General features: G+C 34.3%; 2 protein-coding genes across 3 annotated transcripts; both read left to right on the forward strand.

The window, feature by feature from the left end:
• LOC129894388 (F-box/kelch-repeat protein At1g74510-like) lies at positions 1-3552 on the forward strand. Of its 2 annotated transcripts, XM_055970060.1 has the most exons (3): positions 1-322; positions 400-478; positions 1896-3552. In XM_055970060.1, the coding sequence occupies exon 3, from the start codon at positions 1936-1938 to the stop codon at positions 3259-3261; it is 1326 nt and encodes a 441-aa protein (XP_055826035.1). In that variant the 5' UTR covers positions 1-322; positions 400-478; positions 1896-1935; the 3' UTR covers positions 3262-3552. The 2 variants fall into 2 exon arrangements, with proteins under 2 accessions (XP_055826035.1, XP_055826034.1); XM_055970059.1 differs by lacking the exon at positions 400-478 and having other exon boundaries at positions 2-322.
• A 2169-nt stretch (positions 3553-5721) lies between these two features.
• LOC129894958 (RINT1-like protein MAG2) lies at positions 5722-12447 on the forward strand. The gene is made up of 4 exons (XM_055970560.1): positions 5722-6334; positions 6425-6511; positions 10150-10253; positions 10333-12447. The coding sequence occupies exons 1-4, from the start codon at positions 6043-6045 to the stop codon at positions 12232-12234; spliced, it is 2385 nt and encodes a 794-aa protein (XP_055826535.1). The 5' UTR covers positions 5722-6042; the 3' UTR covers positions 12235-12447.
• Positions 12448-16227: the final 3780 nt, after the last annotated feature.

Raw genomic sequence — 16227 nt, forward strand, 5'->3', positions numbered from 1 at the left:
GGAAAAAAGAAAAAGAAAAAAAGCAATAATTATCAATCTATTTATCTCCCTTTCCAATTTCTCTCTGTTTCTCTCAGAAATGAGAATAAAAGAGTGAGTGAGTGAGTGAGAGAGAAAGAGAACAGCTGTCTGTTTCTGAGATTCGAAATAGAAGGGGCCTCAAATGTATATAGACAAAGCAAAAACACGTCGTAGTAACAACACTTGCCCACTGAAGCTTGATAAATACATGTGCTGTTTACTGCTATACATGTATTAGTTTCATGGGTTTCTAACTAATTCATTCCTCTCCAGTTTCTTTTTCTCCTTTTGAAAAAATTCAGTAAGTTCTTCTATCTTCTGCTTACTTTCTTTTTTCTGTTGAAGTTTTTGGGTTCTGATTTTTGTTTCTTTACGCAGTTTGCTGATTCTGCAAGTTGGTAGGCTTGAGAATGCAGAAATTCGCCTGATTTTTCCTGTTTTATGAGATTTCTATTAGGTCTATTTGCTGTTTTCTTAGATAGAATCATTTGTTTTTTTTCCCCATTGAGTAAGACGATTTTGTGTTTCTGTAATAACTGTGGAACCTTATCTATCAGGATAAGGATAATTTGCTTTAAGTAAAATCATCTTGAAGTTGAAATAATTCGTTATCTATAGAGATGAGATAACACAGGAGAGAATTTTGTTTAAACCCTTATTCGTTTGATATTTCAAGTTAAATTTATTCAAAAATCTACTTTTTTTTCCTCTCTAAATTGAAGGGGAAAAAGTGCTCAGGTTATAAGCTGCTCAATTCAAATTTATGGACGATATAATCAATGTTCACAACTTTCAAAGTCAGGATTTTTTTAGGAATTTGTTAGGAATTTTCTATTCTAGCAGTTGTTGCTTCCTTGGCAATTTTCTTAAATTGATTGGAGGCAGCAGGTGGCTATTAACTTGAATAATTTACTTGTAAGAAAATCAAATGAAGTTTAATAATTTATTTGGATGTTTCATGAGTTGTGAGAATTTTCAAATACTTGCACAAACTACGAAACGGGGAAGTGAATTAGCCAGAGAATGTCTTAATTCATAAATTTATGTTGATAAATACATCATCTTTTCTGTGTAATATGCTTTCATTGTGAATTGTTGAGTTAAATAGCTCCGAGTCAGGGAGGACATATGTTGCCTGAATCCAGTCTGTTGATAATCCAATGCAAGAAAGTAGTTACATTGAGAGAAAAAGAGGCAAATGGGGAGGGGGAAAATTATTTGGTTTGGTTTGGTGAGGAATACCAAAGTAGCGAAAAGCTTCCCATGGAAGCATCCTGCGTCACATGTTTGGAAAAATTCCCCGTAGAAAATTGGTTGTAGCGGTTACAAGTGTTGAAATGTAGTTATGGTTTTCTGTTCTTTCTTTCCTAATGAATCCAAACTCATCAATGGTGGTAATACTTTTACCCTTTTCTCTTCCCACAGAATCCCTAATTAGATGTCCTAAAGGAGTAAAACCCTGCTGTTTCTCTGGCCTTCCTTTTTGTAGTGTTATGGCTTTCAGTTATACTAGATTTTAAATGACCAGGTACTCCAATAGTGATGTCGTAGCTCATTAGTAATTGTTTTCGTTAACAATTTTGTATGGACTTTCACCTATTCTTCTTTGTTAGAAGGACCATAAATCTTTTGATTTGACTTCCATGTTTTTATGTTGATCACTTATTATATATCTGTAGGAATACTATATGTTTGCTTTGTCTAGTGCTTGGAGATAACAAAGTTTACTGTTCAGTTAGTTGATGTTTGCACTCTATTGAAAGATGCGCTTTTAGATGTGGTATTCTTACTGGAATATCTATAAAATTTAAATTCTGATCTGATTGTTTGGCATGATTTTTTCAAGGACATAATCTTTGGCTTTGCCTTTGCAGGTTAGGTGTGATTGTCCAACTCCTGTGCATATCAAGCGTCATGTTGGAGGAATCATATCATGTTTCAAGGGACTTGCCTTGTGCATGCGAGCAAGCGAGCAAGTGGATATACTATGCTTTCCATGTTATTGAACACTCAAAGGGAAAGCGTCCTTTGGAGGATGTAGCAGACATTGGTTTGAGAAAGTCATCCAAGCTGCTTGATGCCCAAGAGAAGGAGGAAGCCGTGCAGTGCCTTCACGATCTTTCGCTATGTCAAGTAGAACACTCAGATAAGCAGCATGATAGTGACACTCACTCTGATTCAAGCTCTTTAATCCACCAAATTGGGCGAGACCTTTCAATAAATTGCCTGCTTCATTGCTCAAGGTCAGATTATGGGTCAATTGCTTCATTGAACCAGAGCTTTAGGTCTTTAATTCAGAGTGGAGAACTGTATAGGCTCAGGAGACAGATGGGTATCGTAGAACATTGGGTTTATTTCTCTTGCAACCTCCTTGAATGGGAGGCCTTTGATCCCATTCGCTGCAGGTGGATGCGTTTGCCAGCGATGACATCAAATGAATGCTTCATGTGTTCTGACAAGGAATCACTGGCGGTGGGTACTGAACTTCTTGTCTTTGGAAAGGAAATAGAGTCCCATGTCATCTACAAATACAGCATCCTGACCAACTCATGGTCATCGGGGATGAAGACAAACACACCTAGGTGCCTCTTTGGCTCTGGAAGCCTTGGGGAAGTTGCAATTGTAGCAGGCGGTTGTGACTCAAGGGGCAATATACTAAGCTCTGCTGAGCTTTATAATTCAGAAACAGGAACATGGGAGACTCTGCCAAGCATGAATAAACCAAGAAAATTGTGTTCTGGAGTATTCATGGATGGGAAGTTCTATATAATTGGTGGGGTTGGTGTTGGCAATTCAAATGTACTTACTTGTGGTGAAGTGTATGATTTCAAAGCAAGGTCTTGGACTGAGGTACCTGATATGTTCCCAGCACGTAACAGAGGAGCTGGAGCTAATGATGCTCCTGCAATAGCTAAGGCACCTCCACTCTTAGCAGTTGTAAAGAACGAGTTATATGCTGCTTATTATGCTGAAAATGAAGTTTGGAAATACGATAAGCAAAGAAACTTATGGGTTACTATAGGAAGATTGCCTGAGCAGGCGACCTCTATGAATGGTTGGGGGCTAGCATTTAGGGCTTGTGGAGATCAGCTCATAGTTATTGGAGGACCTAGGGCGTTAAATGGGCGATTCATTGAGATTAATTCTTGGGAACCTACAGAAGGCGCACCAAATTGGAATTTGTTGGGGAGAAAACATTCAGGAAGTTTTGTCTATAATTGTGCAGTGATGGGTTGCTGAGGTGTCTTATTTTGGATAGGAGTACCGAAATCAGTATGATCTCCTCTCTTCATTTAGATTCTCAAACTCACTTGTTTACTTTTTGATCTTTTGGTTGGCAATTCGTATCATTATCGATTGGTTAACGCGGAAAATTCCTAATTTGTAGAAGTGAACATACAGCAATAAGTTGAAGCAGAGGTAAGGTTCTAGTTTGCCATGAAGATTTGGAAAATATGACTCGAACCATAATCAAAACGGTGTTGTAAATTGATAGTTTGAATTTCATTTATATTTCAGTTTTTCGTTCTTCGGTGAAACTGTTCAGTTTGAGCGTATGTATTATATTTCCTTAGTCTCTCTAGCATTTTATGCTTGCAATATATAATGTTTTTTGGTAGACAAGTATTATGCTGTTCATGAAATGCCAGAGTGGTTGTTCAATTCTGTCCCAAAAAAGGTATCCCTACGAATGGTGTTAGAGCTGTTGTTAATGGGCATTTGCTATAATGTCACATGCACCTTTGATTTCTTACCCTGCTTTATGGTAAAGATTGTCTATCGGGGACAAAGTTATCTGGCACTTGCGATAATGACAAATATTTTGTGGAATTAGTTGAGGTCCGTCTAAGTTAACTCTAACACCAGATTTTTTTTTATTTTTTTTTTTAAAATAACAACTCCTGCAAATTCACGTCCCCTCTATAATAGTGAAGCATGCTGGATACAGGTTTTTGTCGTTCCAAGTACCATTCTGTTAACTAGCAGAGATCCCATTTTGTTTTAATTTTGGTGTCCCCTAAAACAAGTGTCCCTACACATTTTAACATTTTTCCAAGCAGGGAAAGGTTGAAATCTTTGTGCAGTCAGTTCCAACAGTGAAGTTGAAAAAGTTTTCAAAAACCAGCCCTACAATAATAGAAAATAAATAATGCAAGTGATATATGAGGCAAGGGTGACTTTCAAATAGTTCAGTGTTATACGAACAACATACTCAGCCAACGTTCTTCTCTACATCCATTAATTATGTCTTTTTTTATAAAATAACTGAGAAATGTGAAAGCTACGGTAAGAACACATAATGTCACATAGCTTAATAATGATATACTATGAGAAATTTTAGAAGTGCCATTTCTTTGTTTGGTTGCATTTTTATTTTTGATAATACTTAACACTTCCTCACTTTAATTGTTTCTCTTCAATTTCAACATGCCACTTAACATATTTAATACTATAAAATTTTAAAAATATTTTAATATATTATGTATATATTCTTTCTTATTTTCTCAAATTTCATGACTAGTATGGAGGAATTAGTGAATAATATTACACTGTGATCTTGGTAAAAGTTTATACCACATTCAAACGCGAGATAATAATCAAAGAATTAGCTAGTACCTGAATAAAAAAATGGAGAAGGGTCAAATATACTCTTGTACTATTGAAAATAGTTTAAATATATCATTCGTTATGCTTTTGGGCTAAATATATCCCTCCTGTTATACTTTCGGTTCAAATATACCCCTCTCATTATACTTTGATACAAATTCGCCCTTAATTTAACGGAATAACACTTGAAAAACTCAAAATTAAATAATTCATTCCCAATTTTAAATATCTGATTTTTTTAGGAATAGATAAAAATTTTAAATACTAATTTGAGTTTTTTTTAGAAATGACAATACAAAATACATTGCATAATTTTAAATATTAATACATAAAATTTTTAAATACTAATTTGAGTCTTTTTTCATACAAAATGATAAAAGACAAAAGGTCTTCCAACATTGTAAATAAAAGTCTTCCAACAGTTAGTACTTCAAATAGTATTATTAATTTATATTCAAGAACATTGTAAACAAAAGTCTTCTAACAGTTGGTATTATTAATTTATATTCAAGAACATTGTAAATAAAAGTCTTCCAACAGTTAGAGCCCGTTTGGATGAACTTAAAAAAAGTAACTTTTATGTATGAAGTATTTTTAGAATTTTGAATTGTTAAAAGTTATTTTTATAAATAAGCACTTGAGTGTTTGGATAAAAGTGCTTAAATGAGAAAAATGATGTGAATTTTAGGGCTAAAAGAATAAAAAGGGTAATTTGAGAATTTAGTTAGAATATAAGGGATATAAAAGTAATTTTCATGGTAAAAAAATGACTTTAAGCACTTAGAAAAAAAAGTTAGGAATCCTAACTTTTCATTTTTGACTGACTTTAAGAACTTTATGGCTTAAAGTTAGCATTAGACAAACACGTTCAAAAACTAAAAAAGAACTTTAAGTTGATTTTGACCAACTTACGGTCCATCCAAACGGGCTCATTGTTACATATTTAACTTAGATTATGTTAAACACTTTTCTTCCATTAGTTTTGTGGACTATAATTGCACATTTTATTTAATCAAAAGTTAAAATGTGATTATCTGAATAACACAAGTACTAATACTAGAGTAACACAATAATTCAGGGACAAAAATCGTTATTTTCCCTTGTGCAAAAGCCAGAACTCCTTTCCAAATAAAAGAGGGACATTCTCGCCGCTCTTCTGTGATTTCCGACGACTAAGGTGCCGGAATAATCAGCAAAGTATCTTCTTCCCCCAATTGTGTTGTGTTCCAGTTGACTTCAACTTCTTGTTAATATCGTTTTCCGGCTGTTAATCGACCCGAACTCCTGTAAGCTGTTGCAAAAATTAGCAGAATTTTGATACCTACATGGCTTTTCTGTAATCTGTTGCACCTTTCAATTCAATTGATTTCAAGTTTCAAAGCCATTAACTGCAATTTGCATTGCAAGTTGACGATGGACCCGATAATTCGGACTCTGCCTCCGCCATCATATCTGTCCGTCTCGGTCGTTTCTTTCCTCAACGCTAAGATTAACGCAAAAGAAGACCTTGAACAGGCTCCGTCTCTTCTTTCTGAGCTCCGAGCTCAGTGTCATGTCCTCGATCAAAGCCTTACGGATCTCAATACACAGCTCCGGAACTATCTGATCAACCACGCTTCCCATTCGGATCGAACTGGTGCTCTTCTTCGCGATATAGATGCCAAATTAGGAGATCTTCAGTCAGCTTCTTGCTCTTCTTCACCAGGTATTTTTTTTTTCATAGACTTGCCAATTTTTTGTTTATTGATTTCCTTATGTGTAGTAACTTATAAAAATCCATCATTTGTTTGCGTAGATGGAGGATCAGGGAAGGTACTGGGAGAGGAGCTACCGGCATTAGCTAAGGAGGTTGCCAGGGTTAACACTGTGCGAACATATGCAGGTGAGTTCACATGGGAAAACTTGTTATCTTGTCCATTGTATATGTAGAATGAGGGAAAAAGATAGATGACCATATAATAAGAAGATACACTGAATAAGTAAATTCAGAGTTCAAGAAGGAAGAATTATATTGTAAATCTATTGGGAAGTGAAGCAATAACCTTTAGCTAAGTACATCTGTGTGAGAAGAGGTGCTTCCATTTTAGTTCTTTTATCTAACTAGGTTTACATTGGCAAATTTGCCACATTGTTGGATGATCGGTTCAATACCTTGTTGCAATATTCTATTTCTAGGCTTCAGCAGATCAAGCCAGCTCATGTTACTGAGTCTCTAGGCATTATAGACATGACAAGACATTGAGACACATTTATGATTGCTGAGTATCTAAGTGTTTGTTGAATGCCGAAGAGCAAAGGAAATTTATAAGAAGGAATTTCAGTTAGTAGCTTTAGTTATCGAGATATTAAAACATAGCTGGCTATATGACCTGTATTAGTGAGTCGATGCCAACTTTTTTTATTCCAAAAAAAAACCAACTAAGATAGCGTAGATTAGGTTACTCATTTAGTTTGCAAAAGTTTTGGTGTTAGTGTCACCTACATTCAAAAGGTTATTCTTAGTACCGCAACTGATTTTGACCTCTTAAGAACTTGATGATTTGGTGCACATGAATCAATACAGGTTCACATTAACATATGAAGACGAAGACTTAGGTAAAGTACCACAATAAGGAAAATCTAAACTAGCACAGACTCTTAGGAGAAGTTGTGATCACTGATTTAACATACTCAATGAGGTAGGGCCTGAATTTAGTATGATTCTGGTCCAACACATAGGAATTAGTAAGAAACTGTGGTAAAAAGTGTTGGTATAGTACAGTTGCTTTCAGAAGTAATGTCTTTCCTATGGATTAAATATGAAATTTAATGCTCAAGTAGCAGGGAAACTAGACGTGGCATGCTACCAGTATTTGGTACTCTCTTTTCACGTTTAGTCAAGTCCATTAGGATATTTATGAAGAGTAACTAGTTCTTTTCCTACCTAAATGTGCTGATAAATAGGAGCACGACTTATGAGTAAAAAGTTCAAAAAGACTAATTGTGAGATCTACAATCTCTTCGAATCTATGTAGGCTTAGTGAAAAGTCTGACACAATAGAAGAAAAAGATCTTTATTGGCAATACCAATTAGTTGGAAATATGTTTACTCATGTTAGTACATCTATTTTAGGTCCTATGCTCTTGTGGAGTCTTTTACTACTGTCAAAGATTGATATGCCAGTAGAAAATATAGAGAAATTTTAGTACTACTTATTTCTAATTTTTTTTGTATAATATTGGCCTAAGTTGAGCGTTAATGAAGAGACATGGTTAGTGAGGATCCATATAGACAAACTCAACTTGTTTGGAATTGTGCTAGGTTGTTATAGACTTATAGTGGAGATATTCAAAATTTTATTCCTTCAAATTCTGAAGGACACTCAAGTTGGAAATATTTACTATGAGAACAGTAACTGCCTTAAAAGGTAAAAAATTTCATTAGAAGTTGTCTCTACGAGCTACTCAAACTTCTCAAGTTGTCCATCTGAACACTATATCCTTAACCATGAATACTTTTGTTTATTTGTAGCTTCACCCTGTCAAATTTCAGCAGTGCAACTTCTCAGCTTTATAAATCCTCTACATGACATGTTATATTATGGTTTGACTTCAATTCTTTATAAAATGTGGCCTAGTGGTCAGTGAATTAGATTGAGAACCATGAGGTATCATGTGCAAATCCCAGGGGAGACAAAAAGACTAGGTGATATCTTAGCCCGTGCTTGAGATTTTGATAGAAAGTTGAGGTAATGGCTGCCACAGCTGAATATCGACTATGGTTTGAAGCATTTCTCATAGTGGAAGTGAAGATGCCTACATTAGAATGAAATGGATCCACATAGAGAGGAATGGATAGAGAGGTTCATTTATCCAACCCCAACTATTTTGGTGTTGTGGCATAGTTGATATATACATATATATCACTCTCTTTTAACTCCCACCATTGTTATTTGGGGGGATAAAAAGAGCACCTCCGAAATCAATGCAAATACTTGGACATAGGTCTCTTATAAGCTAAATGCTAGAAACTTTTTACACTGGATCATATCTGTAAAGAAACTTCATTTGGTGTCTATGTGCCAGAACATCAAGATATTTTTTTCATGTTTGTTTCAAGTTTCAACATTGTCCTCCCTAAAGGAGATATAGCAGCACTTCATTGGAATATTTGAGTTTTTTTTTTCTTCAACACTTGGGAGTGTTTTCTGGTGTCAAAATTAGAGGATTTTTGTTAGAAGGTAATGCTCCGTAAGCAATGTCATTTCTTATCGAGTTTAAACCTACATGCAAGTTTTTGCTGGGCTGCATTCGTGGTTCCAAGATGATAGGCTTTATATTCAATACTAAATGGTGGGCATATTCAGTTTTTCTTAAATCAATAAAAACTAATTAGGGCATCGTCAAGTTTAGCACATACATTTTTGGTCTGTCAAGTTTTGCTCATATCATAAATTTAAAAATATTTTGAAAGGCTCATGCATTTGAACTCTAGAGCCATCGAAGTAGCACACTGAACAAGTAACATTTTCTTGAGGAGACAATAAATATTTTGACCTGGTTGCCATATGTGCCAGAGCAACAAGATATTTTCTCATGTTTATTTCAAGTTTCAGCATTGTCCTCCCTAAAGGAGATATATCAGTGCTTATTTGGAATATTTGAGTTATTATTTTTTCCTTCTACACTTGGAGAGTTTTGTGCTATCAAAAGTAGAGGATTTTGGTTAAAAGGCAATGCTCTGCAAGTGCTTTTATTTCTTATTGAGTTTTTGCAAACCTAGTTGCTTAGACATGTTCTTGCTGGGCTCTGGGTTCATGGTCCCAAGATTAAAAGCTTTACTTTCAATACGAAATGGAGGGCATCTTCAACTTTTATTTTAAATCCTTAAAAGGTAATGAGGGCATCTTCAAGTTTGTCCCATATCTTTTTGGTCTGACAAGTTTTGCTCATAAACTTAAATAATATTTGGATTGTGTGCCATTGATGTACAGTGTCATTGAGTTTGACATATCTTTAGTGGCACTTGAACAAGTTAGATTTTTTGAGGAGACAATAAAATTGTGACCTGGTTGCTACATGCTGAATGGGCCTTGAATTCCTTGTAAGCTTTTCTTGTTTTCCTAATTTATTGTGTTTGTTTTCAATAATCTTGACCTATCGTTATCCTTCATGGAAGTGGGAATTCAGGTTAGATGGATGTAATAATTGTACAAAATTTAGCATGATGGAAATTGTTATAGAGAACCTTTGTATTTGATAATCGAAACGGGCCAAAAAAGAGAGTTATGGATAGTGAGGATTCTTATTCTGATCAGAGTTAGCTTGAGATTGGGGCGTAGCTATTGTTGATCTGGTGTATACTTGTAGAAACATGGTTTCTTGCAGGTCATGGGGCAGCACGCCGATGTTCAATTGTCTCTTATCTGTGTTGATTATAATCAACATCAGTTGTTTTGTGCCTAACAAGTTTGGTGATCTTTTACTCATTTTGATCTGGAAATATTTCATTCTAACCACCTTTTTTATTGCAATTTCCAGAGATAGCATTGAAGCTTGATACTTTGGTTGGTGACATCGAAGATGCTGTTTCGTCCACGGTGAAGAGAACTTTAAGGAGAGAACAATCGACAAAAAGTTCAGAAGTTAGTGCCCTTTTGGAACAGAAGTAATATTGTTTAACAATTCTGTTATATCCTTATCTAATTTCTCATGTTTTTTCAGGACATGTGGAGTGTTGCCATCAGAACACTGAAGTTAACTGAAGACACACTTAGATTAGTAGCAAAAACACGTCCTCAGTGGACACGACTTGTGTCAGCTGTTGATCATAGAGTTGATCGATCTCTAGCCATTTTAAGACCTCAGGCCATTGCAGATCACAGATCCCTTCTGACTTCCCTTGGCTGGCCACCACCTCTGTCCACTTTAAATTCCTTAGGCCCAGAGTCAAAGCGGTCAACTGATGTCCAGAACCCACTTTTCACAATGAAAGGGGACCTTAAACTGCAATATTGTGAAAGTTTTCTAGCATTGTGCAGTCTGCAGGAACTGCAGCGCCAAAGAAAATCTCGTCAACTCGAAGGACAGAATAGAGAAATTGCCTTGCACCAGCCACTTTGGGCCATTGAAGAGCTTGCTAATCCTATATCAGTTGCATCTCAACGCCACTTCTCCAAATGGGTTGATAAACCAGAGTACATATTTGCCCTTGTATACAAGGTGACCCGGGATTATGTTGATTCAATGGACGAGTTACTGCAGCCACTGGTGGATGAGGCAATGCTGTCAGGTTACAGTTGCAGAGAAGAATGGATCTCAGCTATGGTTACTTCTCTATCGATGTACTTGGCAAAAGAAATATGCCCCATGTATGTTAGTCAGCTGGACGAAGAGAGCACAAGTGAAAAGCACTTTCAGGCTAGAATATCCTGGCTCTATCTTATTGATCAGATGATAGCATTTGATAAGCGAGTTCAGTCTCTTGCTTCACACTCGGGTATCTTGTTTTCTTTGCAGGAACATGCAAAACTAGAGAAACTTTCATCATTTTCTGTATTTATTGACAGGCCTGATTGGCTTGACTTGTGGGCTGATATAGAACTTACTGATGCATTTGATAAATTGAAACCTGAGATTGAGAATGAAAGAAGTTGGTCGACAGAAGTTTGTGGTGTGGCTGTTCTATCTGCCCAAGAAGACAACAAGTCTCCAGCAATTGCCAGTGCCTTTCATCAACGTTTTTCGGCTGTTATTGATCGTTGTCGATCACTGCCTAGCATAGAGTTGAGATCAAGATTTTTGAAATTGGCAGGTGCACCAATAATACACAGGTTTTTGGGTTGTTTGCTTTTCAGGTGCCAAGAAGCCGAAGGGTTAACTGCCTTGACAGATAATGATGCTTTGATGAAAGTTGCAAAGTCTGTAAATGCTGCATGCTATTTTGAGTCTATTTTAGAGGAATGGTGTGAGGATATCTTTTTTCTTGAGATGGGGCTGAACCAGGTTACTCAATTGGACACATCTACTGATGGAAATGACTTTGGTTCAGAGGAATCATCTGGAAATGGAATTCTTTATGAAGAAACTAAGAAGCTGGAAGAATTTAGAACAGGATGGGTTGAGAAGCTGTCTACAGTGGTATTGAGGGGATTCGATGTCTGCTGCAGAGACTATCTAAAGAACAAGAAGCAATGGCAGGAAAAAGGTGAAGAAGGGTGGATGGTATCCCAGTCTTTTGTCGGGGCACTAGATTATCTGCAGGGAAAGATGTCAGTACTTGAAGAAGGTTTGAATAGAGTGGACTTTGTTGGGGTCTGGAGGAGTTTGGCCCCTGGGCTAGACAAGTTAATTTTCAGTGGTATTTTGATGACCAATGCTAAGTTTTCTGACGGCGGCGTTGAGAGGCTTAGCAATGATTTGTCAGTTTTATTCGGGGTGTTCGGAGCTTGGTGCTTAAGACCTGAGGGTTTCTTCCCCAAATTGAGTGAAGGTTTGAAGCTATTGAAAATGGGAAAGAAGCAGCTCCAGAATTGTTTGGCAGGAGGTGAAATATGGTTGAAAGAGAATGGGATAAGACATTTAACAGCAGCCGAGTCCGAAAAAGTAGCGAAGAATAGGATATAAATTATGTCCTCTGTATAAGTTTTAGTTTTGGAAAGTTATTCAGTAAAGGTTTACCAAATTCAGCATAGGAACATGGGAAGTAGTAGTGATGGTTTTTGATGTAATGGTTTTCACCGTTATAATAATGCTCACATTTTCTTCAGTGAACTGTATTTTAGAGGATGAATTATATTTCACCAGCAAATAGCAGGGGAATAAAACTGTATATTGGACATGGTATTATCCTGATGGTCTTTCTTTGTTGGAAAATATGGTTCTTTTTTTTGTCTATTTGTTAAAGTGACTCGTTAAGGCAATTCTTTTTGACATCAGAATAATTAAGATTGGAATATAAGATAAAGCAGAAGCTATTTTGGGTTCTGTTGGTATCTTTGAATTTGAAGGATAGCAAGAAATAAACTGGTTTTGGTTGATTGCTAGCCTTAATTTGTTTTACCTCTAGTCCCATGATATGTTCCTTACTTATTCCTCATGACTAAAACTCAATGTATCAATTGATGGTAAAAGTACTTCTATCAATGACGCATATGCCTTTGATCGATTGTTGAGAAGTTAACATAACTACACTCGTGAAATGATTAACGTTCCTCTACTTTTTAACTACATCTCTTAAATTCGAGTCTCTAGAATGTCAGACCTCTTGGCAATGTAGGACTTTATATTTTTAATGAACTTACTCGATGTGTGTCTGTATTAATCAATGTAGTCATATACATAACATGCTCCTATAGATATAGGAATAGCAATATGGACTAAGCCAAATAATTAAGTTACACCAAAGAAACGTAAATAATGATGCGATTAGGCCAGAAAATATCTGACGATGGTGCAGTAGTGGGACTACTTTATCTTTAATCAGAGATTTTGAATTCGAGATCCGGGTATAAAGAAAATTACCATTGAATAAATCTGTAATGCGCGATCCGAATTTAGTCGGACTTCACGAGTTCCAGAACACTTAGCGGAGAACCAAAAAAAAAAGAAGATAAAATTGGGAGCTAGCTGATGTGGTGTCCACATCACAAGTAACTAAAATGACATGGCTTTGCACCCCACCCCACCCCACGTGGCAATTCATTCTTAGTTAAATACAAACTGCCTACTGTTGCTCTACTCGTACTGTTTCATAGAAAAAAGAAAGGAAAACTGCTGAAAATTTGGGGGTCGAAGAAAAAAAGTATTCTCTGTCCTAATTTAGATATTTTTTTTATTTGATAAATATTTAATAATACTATTAATATTTTATTCATATCTGATGAATTTTATTTATTTGTAAGTGCAGTTTTAAAACATTATAATTTTTTTTTATATTTTCTAAATTTTGTATCTGTTCAAACTATATGGCATAATTTAGGACGGTGGAACAATACTAGAAGGGAAATTGGTTGTTTGGTAAATGAGGCCAAAAAGCCGAAACAAAACAACCAATTAGAATGGAAATAATGAGTCACGGGTCAGCCATTCAATAGGGTATTTGTGTTGCATGCATTTCCTAAGGTTGTCAATCATCCTTTGTATTCATGATTTGTCACATCAACATTCAACTCTTGTTTTATTTTGTGTAGTAGTAGTAAAATGACATATTCTCTTTTTTAATTTATATGACGTAATTTAACTAAATATTGCATTTAATTTTTTTTTATTTTTAATGTGTAATCTTATAAAATTAAGCTATTAGATATTTATGGCTATAAAACATATTATTATTAATAAATTTATGACTATAAAAAAGATATAATACAAAAATAAGCTCTACATAAAATGGAAACTATTAATATATAAGTGTGAACAAGGAGGCAAGTGATGCTTAATATGCGTGTTTGTGCTGTTTGCTTGTCCACCAGCTGATTGTTTGTTCCCACTTAGATTCGCACTTGTATATATAAGTAGTAGATAATTTTCTTAATAAATTCTAAATGAAATTTTCTTCTTCATTTATATTTTGAACTCATTTTTATTTGTCGATTTTAAATTTTATACATTTTTAAAATTAATGATTAATATGATGTATTTTATCACAAGATTTATATTGATTGTTATATATAAATTTTGAAAAATAATTTAAGAATAAGTAATTAATATGTAAAGCAGCGCAGACTGTTTAATTAAAGGAAAAAGGAAATTTGGTTGCAACAATTGTGTGGAAAAAGACAAAAAAATTTGCTTAAAACATAAGTGTTTCACAATGAAAATTTGAAATATAATTAAAAGTTATGGTTCAAATTTTGAAAAAGATGTATAGTTTATTTTTTAACTCACTTTTAAAATAATAGTACATTCAAATATGAATATTATTCCACATATTGTAAAAAGTATAATCAATTCTTATATATAAAAATAAATATTATTGAGCTCTTGCATAACACGAATTATCGTCACTAATATATATATATAAAGCAAGAAAACTGAAGTGATGATTATCACACAATCAGCCTCTTTTTAAATTTCTTTTTCCTTAATGTCGTGCCTACTAATTAATATATGGCTTTTCACATTTTTCATAAGCAAGCATGAGAGGATAAGACATATAAGTGAAAAAACGACGAAAAAGAGAAAAACATTTTCTTGATAAATATGGTGTCAGAGATTAGGAAAAAATAATCTTGAATTTTTTGCTTTTACTCAAATTTAAATATGTACACACATATGTATTCATTTACCAGCTAGGAAAAATAAATTGATAAACATATCTAAATATGTCGTGTTAAGACTAGTAATATATACTCAAATATGTTATTTAATCAATTTACTCTATTATTTCAACGGCTGGCTTATGGATTGTGAACTTCTAAATTCATTCAATTTCGTCACATACATAACAATACCTAGATACATATGGACGTAACAATTTCTTCCAGCTATATGAAAAATTATAAAAAAATTGCGGTTCAATGTTTTTGGTCCATCTAATTATATAATATATTTACAAAATATAAATAGTGCATATTTTATTCTAATTATATGTATACAGGAGCGGATTTAGGTGGAGGCCAGAGATTCATCCAAACCCTTTTTATCGAAAAATTACACTATATATACAATACTAAATTATGGTTTTATGAGTATATATATTAAAATGAACCCCCTGAAAACAAGTGAAAAGCTTAGCTTAATGATAATGGTTCAAGAATTGCTCTTAGGTCATGGGTTCAAGTCTCACGCGCAACACGATTATTGGACGGTGTATCGGCTAATCTATAGAAAGTTTGTAGACTATTTGACTACGAGAAAAAACTTAAGTTGACATTAAAAGGGTGGAGCTGATTGAAGAGAAGATATATCATACAAGCAAAAGTCAAGAATACATTGACTTCAACTTGGTGACTCATATTTTTACAGAATTGCACACAACCAGAGTAAAAGACTCATGCCAATTGGCTAAAGACTGAAAAAGAAGTGTAAGTATATGGTAATTCTTAACGGGTTAACGATTTATCCAATAAGAAAATTTAATAATCCGAGCCCACACCAATAAACCGTTAATTATAAAATTTTAATCCATTCTCCAACCGTTTATTCGATAATTCAATACCAATAAGCCAATTTTGCGGTTGGCTTATCGGTTATGGTTCGGTTTTGAACACCCCTATTAGTTGAGCTCAATTTTGGGCTTGAATCTTCTTCTCCTTTTTCATTATTTTTTCTCTTTTGTATATTTCTTTTTTCTAATTTGTCTTTGCTTAATTTATTAGACATTTTTTTATTTTTTATTCTTCTTATATCTATTATTCATTTTATGTCAACGTAACTCTTTTTTCATGTACTAACTTGAAGAAATTCTTTAAAAAAATGATGAATTATATTAAATTTGAAATTGAGATAGAAATATAATTTTTATTTTTTAAAAAATAAGGTAAATTAGATGTAATTGAATGAAGAAACTTAAAAAATCATCAATATCCTTTTAACAACATCAATTTAATAGAATTCATGGAATTTCTTTTCTATTTATTTTAGAGAGATGGAAACTAAACATATTTGAGTTATTCGTTA

The sequence above is a fragment of the Solanum dulcamara genome, chromosome 7, assembly GCF_947179165.1.
Source record: "Solanum dulcamara chromosome 7, daSolDulc1.2, whole genome shotgun sequence".
Lineage (NCBI taxonomy): Eukaryota > Viridiplantae > Streptophyta > Magnoliopsida > Solanales > Solanaceae > Solanum > Solanum dulcamara.

Bases quoted from the DNA above. Each gene is read 5' to 3' on its own strand.
- LOC129894388 (XM_055970060.1), top strand. From the start codon at position 1,936: ATGTTGGAGGAATCATATCATGTTTCAAGGGACTTGCCTTGTGCATGC.
- LOC129894958 (XM_055970560.1), top strand. From the start codon at position 6,043: ATGGACCCGATAATTCGGACTCTGCCTCCGCCATCATATCTGTCCGTC. The intron at 6,335-6,424 runs GTATTTTTTTTT...TTGTTTGCGTAG, and splicing joins TTCTTGCTCTTCTTCACCAG to ATGGAGGATCAGGGAAGGTA. The intron at 6,512-10,149 runs GTGAGTTCACAT...TGCAATTTCCAG, and splicing joins CACTGTGCGAACATATGCAG to AGATAGCATTGAAGCTTGAT.